Genomic DNA, 7,934 nt, shown 5'->3' on the forward strand with positions numbered 1-7,934 from the left:
CTTAAATGCAAATGTAATGGGTGTAACTATTGGACAAGGTAGGAGAAGACAACTCCAGCCATGGTACAGAAAGACAACTCCAGCCATGGTACAGAAAGACAACTTAAATGCAAATGTAATGGGTGTAACTATTGGACAAGGTAGGAGAAGACAACTCCAGCCATGGTACAGAAAGACAACTCCAGCCATGGTACAGAAAGACAACTTAAATGCAAATGTAATGGGTGTAACTATTGGACAAGGTAGGAGAAGACAACTCCAGCCATGGTACAGAAAGACAACTCCAGCCATGGTACAGAAAGACAACTTAAATGCAAATGTAATGGGTGTAACTATTGGACAAGGTAGGAGAAGACAACTCCAGCCATGGTACAGAAAGACAACTCCAGCCATGGTACAGAAAGACAACTTAAATGCAAATGTAATGGGTGTAACTATTGGACAAGGTAGGAGAAGACAACTCCAGCCATGGTACAGAAAGACAACTCCAGCCATGGTACAGAAAGACAACTTAAATGCAAATGTAATGGGTGTAACTATTGGACAAGGTAGGAGAAGACAACTCCAGCCATGGTACAGAAAGACAACTCCAGCCATGGTACAGAAAGACAACTTAAATGCAAATGTAATGGGTGTAACTATTGGACAAGGTAGGAGAAGACAACTCCAGCCATGGTACAGAAAGACAACTCCAGCCATGGTACAGAAAGACAACTTAAATGCAAATGTAATGGGTGTAACTATTGGACAAGGTAGGAGAAGACAACTCCAGCCATGGTACAGAAAGACAACTTGCAGACAAATTGAACGAAGCTAGGTTACTCTTGGACAAAGTAAGAGAGGATAACTCAAATACATAAAGACAACTTAAAGACAAAATAAATGTAGGTGACTCAGGGACATGGTACAGGATTCAGAGGAAGACACCCTGAAGAAAAATAAATGTAGGTAGTTCTTGGACAAAGTAAGAGAAGATAACTCAATAACATGGTACAGAAAGATAACTTAATGACAAATTAAACGTAGGTAACTCTTGGACAAAGTAAGAGAGGACAACTCAAATACATAAAGACAACTTAAAGACAAAATAAATGTAGGTGACTCAGGGACATGGTACAGGATTCAGAGGAAGTCACCCTGAAGAAAAATGAATGTAGGTAGTTCTTGGACAAAGTAAGAGGAGATAACTCAATGACATGGTACAGAAAGATAACTTAATGACAAATTAAACGTAGGTAACTCTTGGACAAAGTAAGAGAGGACAACTCAAATACATAAAGACAACTGAAAGACAAATTAACAGTAGGTAACTCTTGGACAGGGTAAGAGAAGACAACTCAAGTACAGAAGACAATTTAAAGATAAATTAAATGTAGGTGACTCAGGGACATGGTACAGGATTCAGAGGAAGACACCCTGAAGAAAAATTAATGTATGTAGTTCTTGGACAAAGTAAGAGAAGATAACTCAATGACATGGTACAGAAAGATAACTTAATGACAAATTAAGCGTAGGTAACTCTTGGACAAAGTAAGAGAGGACAACTCAAATACATAAAGACAACTGAAAGACAAATTAACAGAAGGTAACTCTTGGACAGGGTAAGAGAAGACAACTCAAGTACAGAAGACAATTTAAAGATAAATTAAATGTAGGTGACTCAGGGACATGGTACAGGATTCAGAGGAAGTCACCCTGAAGAAAAATAAATGTAGGTAGTTCTTGGACAAAGTAAGAGGAGATTACTCAATGACATGGTACAGAAAGATAACTTAATGACAAATTAAACGTAGGTAACTCTTGGACAAAGTAAGAGAGGACAACTCAAATACATAAAGACAACTGAAAGACAAATTAACAGTAGGTAACTCTTGGACATGGTATTTAGAGAAGACAACTCAAGTACGGAAAGACAACTGATAGACAAATTAAACGTAGGTTACTCTTGGACAAATTAAGAGAAGACAATCTAAGGACAGTGTAAAAATAAACAACTCAGGGACAAGGTCAGTGATTACAACTCAAAGGCAATTGTCAACAATTCTTGGACAAGGTAAGGGAAGACAACTTAAGTACAGAAAGTCAACTAAAAGATAAATTAAAAAGACAAATTAAATGTCGATAATTCTTAGACAAGGTAAGAGAAGACAACTTGAGGACATGATACAGAAAGACAACTTAAAGACAAATTAAACGTAGTAGGTAACTCTTGGACAAGGTAAGGGAAGACAACTGAAGCACAATGCAACAGTAAACATTTAAGGACATGTTACTGGAAGACAGTTCAAGGACAAAAGACAAATTTAATGGTAGGCTATGCTTGGACAAGGACATGGTAAATAAAGCACTAATTTGTAACTCAAAGACAAAGTAAAACTTGGCAATACTTGGACAAGACAAAGGAAAATAACTCAAGGACAATTCAAGGACAATGTCAGTGTAGACCACTCAAAGACAAACTTAAGATAGATAACTCTGGGGCAAGGTCAGGGTTTATATTTCTCGGGTTTATTAAGGGTAGTCAACGAAATGGCAAGGTAAACATGAATACATATTTAAGAGAGGCAAATCGGGAACTCGATAAGGGTAGGCAACTCAAGGGCAAAGGTAGACCATTATTATGTCAGGAAATATATAATAATATTATGTTAATATTGATTAACAGGTCAAGTGTATAATTCTTTCCCAGGTTGAAGTTCGTGCACTGTCTTTCATAACATCATCAAGAGTTTAAATATCAATCAGAAACCCTACACTTGTAGTAACTGTCTGTATGTTTGTCTGTAGAATGTGCTAATCGTAGAGGACATTGTCGACACCGGACGGACTATGGAACGACTCCTGGACCATCTGAAACAGTTTGAATGCAAAATGGTTAAAGTTGCAAGGTAAGGTATCTGAACACTGAGTAAAAGTAAATGACATTAATTGCCCAATTGAGATATTTTTGGATGACATATTACATTTGTACCTGTAAGATATTGGAAATTATTCATTAAATGAAAGTGTTATTTTTTCACTGCAGTGAGGATTATAATATAACACCTTCTTGGATTTTAACCAATCAGAATGAAACATAAAATCAATGATATTATAATATTAACCAATCAGAAAACTTGAAATATGTATTTTGGGCTTTGTCCTTGAATTGTCACGTTGTAGGACGCTCAACACCAATACTATAGAATCATGTTATCTTGGTACGTTAATGGTGATTAGCTAAAAACAGAGGAAGCAGCAAAAATATATCTATTTCTTGTATTAAATATATCAACATTTCAAGGAGAGTAACTGAGCTGACAAAATTCCTTATTTTAAAACAATTAGGAAGCTCCATCTTATGGATAGTACAGTACTGCTTATGCAATCTCATTATCTAAATGTGCGAATACCCAGAGAAAACCCACTTGGTCAAGCATATTACCACGAATAACATGCCATGAGTTATAATTCAGTCACAAATTTAAAATTAATTCTCAATCTTTAGAATGATCTCCTCCATTTTTTAAAACAAGACAAATTATACTACATGGAGATAACAGCTTTCATGACAGTTAAAAAATACTCCGAGTAGTAGAAAATAAACGGTTGATTACTGTGTTTCAGTCTTTGTGTGAAGAGAACGGTGAGGAGGACAGCCATTGTAGGCTACAGACCTGACTGTAAGTAACTATAGGGTGTATAGAGTCGTCTCACGAACAGTTACTAACAGGGAGTGACATCTATTTAGAATAAGGCAGCTGGCCTTACATTTTTAGACCCCATAAGTAGAATATCTTCAATTATTTTAGTAAAAAATGTTATATAATAGTTTTATACACAACAATGTACGCATTAAACGTGTCACAACCTATTCAATACAATGTATATACACTCTCTTTCGTTAGGCGAAACATCCCGGGTAGAGTGACATGTGAAATACCTGGGTATACAATTTCGTCACATTATTATACAGGTATACAATACAAATCGCTCACTCAGTCATAGCTTGACAAAGGGACCAGTCAGTTTTGAAACGTTGCAACACATTTAGCTTGACAAAGGGACCAGTCAGTTTTGAAACGTTGCAACACATTTAGCTTGACAAAGGGACCAGTCAGTTTTAAAACGTTGCAACACATTTAGCTTGTCAAAGGGACCAGTCAGTTTTGAAACGTTGCAACACATTTAGCTTGACAAAGGGACCAGTCAGTTTTGAAACGTTGCCACACAATGTGTACATTGTTTGTGTAAAAAGTAAAACTTGACACACATAGCCCTTTAAGCGAAATTGAGATAGAGTGATATAGGGAATGATTTATATGGGGTGGGTTTGTTTCTTGTTGGAGGGAGAATGGTTTTATCAACTATGTTTGGATGATTAGGAGAGAAGTTGATGTTTTATTGGGGGTTAGGATGGGCTTATTTGGTGAGGGGTTATTGGGAGGGTTCACAAATTGGGAGTGATTTTGCCCCCAATGTTGGAAGGGTATTCACTGTAATCTAGCATAAGATAGTAATGGGAAAGGCCAGCTAATTGGAATAGAACTTGAAAAAAGTGTTACATAGTTAGAGAGTATATGGAGAAGTGAAATAGAATACAGTGATTCGTGGGTGACTTATCATTAGAGAAGCTTCATAAATTGGAAGTGATGGATTGGGGATGGTTGTGATTGGAGTGAAGTCAAACGCAAGCAAATTAATCCACAGCTGTGGTGAATACATATATGTATAGTGAACACTCGCGATCGACTGTGCTGTCCAATTAGACCACTAGCACATGGTTGCGAATTTCCTCGCTCTATGCACCGACAATGATTTAGAGTTTCCCTTTTGATTTGACTGTTATCCTACCTGCATGTAGCCATTGAATATGATTGTGAAGTGAGCTTTAATGTCATGTTCAATTATCTGGTAAAATTTTACCTCATTTTCTGTGGTCGGTTTATTATCTCTCAATTCTAGATCTGTACAATTGATCTACCGGTATAAAGAAAATTCTTATTGCAGTTTTCTGGATTTAATATCTAAAAGAATTATTTTTTTGGATAATTTAAGCTGTTATTCTCTTCGTGCATATTTTATAAGTTATTTAGGTTTTTTGAAAGAGAAAAATAAAACAGACTATCACGCCAACACCTAACTCAATCATTAAGTTTGAAGTGGACCTATTACAGGACAATAAAATAACAGTTGCTAGTATTTCTACTAAACTGTATTTGGAAGGGGTGGGCTTATTACCAGGCATCGTCCCAACAATATATTGGGCATTGCTAGATTTCTAAACTGGTATCTACCCTGGTATTCAGCAGATTTTGCTTTCATTTCTCCAAGAACATCTTTTAAATTTAAAGTGACTTAAGTTGCATATAAAAGTTGGATACATTTTTTTATTACTGTAACTTGAATGTTAAAAATAGGGAACATATGGACTTTAATTTATAATTGTTTATTGGGGCTGCAATCGTACATTAACATGACTATAGGATAAGTATCACGATACTTTAATGGTCACGATACAATATGTATCACGGTACACATAATAACAGTAGAAGCAAAGCGAAAAGATATGTTGCAAATTTTTAATGGAAATAATTGATATTGCAACTGGAAATAGACTTGATGGGCATGACTTGAAAAGTTTCATACTATGCACGTCTTTCGACGTGCATGCAGAGCTTAATTGAGCTTCACTTGCCATGTCGGAATGGATACGAGTAGACTAAATTCAGAAATGACAAAAGCCGTAAAATATTGTAGGTGTATCGTTTTCAAAATATTGCGATATATTGTTGCACGATGTATCGTTACAGCCCTGTATAATATATATATATATATGCATGGCACTAATTAGATGGTGTTGGAATAATATGGCTAAGTGGCTGCAACATTAGGTTAAATAAGATGCTGAAGGAGATACATGTACAGAGGTCAGTAAAACATCATCTCTTCATCCTTTTATCTAATTCAGCCCACGATGAAATCCAAGCTGATAGTGGCCATGGTTTATTATAAAGTTGAACCTGGTCTGTAGTAATAATTACTAATACTATATACATAAATATATATACTTAGTTGATGTAAATAAGACCTGCTCTGAAAACAAGCTCAATGATACCAACAAACTGGCATTCAATGTAATTGTTATAATATGTTTTTGCCACAAAATTTTAAAAGTACAATGGATAGGATAATTGATATGAATTATAAGTATTGCTGTTTGCATGGTTCTCTTCTAGTGTATATTTTTGAATGAGAAGAAAATAGGTTGGCGATGGTCTTGTAGTTTGTTTGTAAAGTGTTCTAGTTCTCGTAACAGCAGTGGTCTTTTGAAGAATTTTGAATTTCCAGTGACACTGCAATGTTATAACTGTTACAGATGTGTTTATCAATATATTAAGATCTGGATGTTTATATTCACTATTCAATAAAAAATGAAATATGAATCAACATTACTCTTTTAGTGCATGTTTTTGATGAAACTAGTTTGATAGCTGAATTATATATAATTCTTATGTTATTACAATTTTACATGTAAGGTGTTGCAAAAGCCCATAAAAATGATACGATAAATTGTTCAGTTGAAAGGTTACAGCATTTTATGATGCAATTCAATATTTAATCTTTGTATGTAGATCAATATTTACAGTCAAAATCAGATAAAACCAAATTTGGTTTGCTATATTTCACTCCCAATGAAATATTCCTTTGTTCTGATAGATTTGTATATCTGGATCAGTGTGCCAGCTGGAATACCACTAAAGTTAAATAAAATCAATGAAATAATTCCACTTTATGAATATTAATGTGAAGGCCACAACAGTTCGAAATGGATGCTAAACATTTATTTTGTCAACATTTTACAATGTTAAAATGAAACCATCCAATCACTGAACTTTATTTGTTAGGAAAATGTATGAGGTCTGATGTCACCCAGCAGAGAAATGTAATTTGTATCTACAACATTTTGATCTATCTTGGAATTAATTGATTGGCTTGGCCCTACAACCTACAATACAGGAAAATATATTGATACCAGTTGATGGTGGTGTGCATATATGTAAATCAATACCTATGTCACTTTCCAGTAGTAGTTTTAATACATGTTGTAATTAATTAACTCTGCCAAGGGCTCTGGGCCTTTTACTGAGAAGTTACATATGGATGATATGTAAGCATGCTATGCTGTCACGATGGACGTTTTTTTCATGAATGGATGCATTGCACACGCAATCATGTCACAATTACCCATGGAATGTGGCCACTGCAATCCTCTTTATACAATTAAAAGAGCAATATTATAGTACACGCACAAGCCAAAAGAAGTTAATATTTGGTATAGTGTATAGAATGGACTAATTAATACAAGATTGATGTCCATGCATCTTTCGTCACTGAATAAATTGCCCCCATTATTGATAGAAATTTGACTGACAGATTGTCCTTTATAAAACATTAAGTACTGGTTGAACTAGCTACATAATCATGATCCATTTATGTATTCATGTGTACTTTAATAAAATTTTGATAACTTGTTTTAGCTTCTGTAAATAATCAACAAAAAATACATGATTAATTTTGTTTATTTTTTTGACATTTATATATAGTTGACCAATGGAAAAAACAATGTTTATATTCAAATTGCTGTGCATGATTTCTGTTTGATAGCAAATTATAAACAAGCAATTTGTGCAACCAAAACGAAGTTTTGTAGATGAATGCATGTACATGTATATATATTTACCTCCTCTTGTCTCCCAATAAATAGCTGTAATTGCATTAAGTACTAATTATCTCCCCTTGGTCATAAAATAACTTTGTGGTATATGGTGTTTCTGCTGTCCTGAATGACCCTATTTTAAAGCATTCTGACTCAACAGTTATTTGCATGCCCTTTGATGTTTTGGTGACAGGCTTTATGGTTTGGCATTTTTACCTTCCATCCTCCCCCCCCC

At 34.8% G+C, this 7,934-nt stretch overlaps 1 protein-coding gene across 2 annotated transcripts in view; it reads left to right on the top strand.

Moving 5' to 3' along the window:
• The window catches only part of LOC110457105 (hypoxanthine-guanine phosphoribosyltransferase-like), a 32,015-nt gene that overhangs the window by 12,556 nt on the left and 11,525 nt on the right, over window positions 1-7,934 (top strand). For both annotated transcript variants that reach the window (XM_021508207.1, XM_021508206.1), the window contains exons 5-6: window positions 2,788-2,888; window positions 3,607-3,662. In XM_021508207.1, the coding sequence (XP_021363882.1) occupies window positions 2,788-2,888; window positions 3,607-3,662 (157 nt within the window). The remainder of the gene's footprint in view (window positions 1-2,787; window positions 2,889-3,606; window positions 3,663-7,934) is intronic.

The sequence above is a fragment of the Mizuhopecten yessoensis genome, unplaced genomic scaffold, assembly GCF_002113885.1.
Source record: "Mizuhopecten yessoensis strain PY_sf001 unplaced genomic scaffold, ASM211388v2 scaffold9023, whole genome shotgun sequence".
Lineage (NCBI taxonomy): Eukaryota > Metazoa > Mollusca > Bivalvia > Pectinida > Pectinidae > Mizuhopecten > Mizuhopecten yessoensis.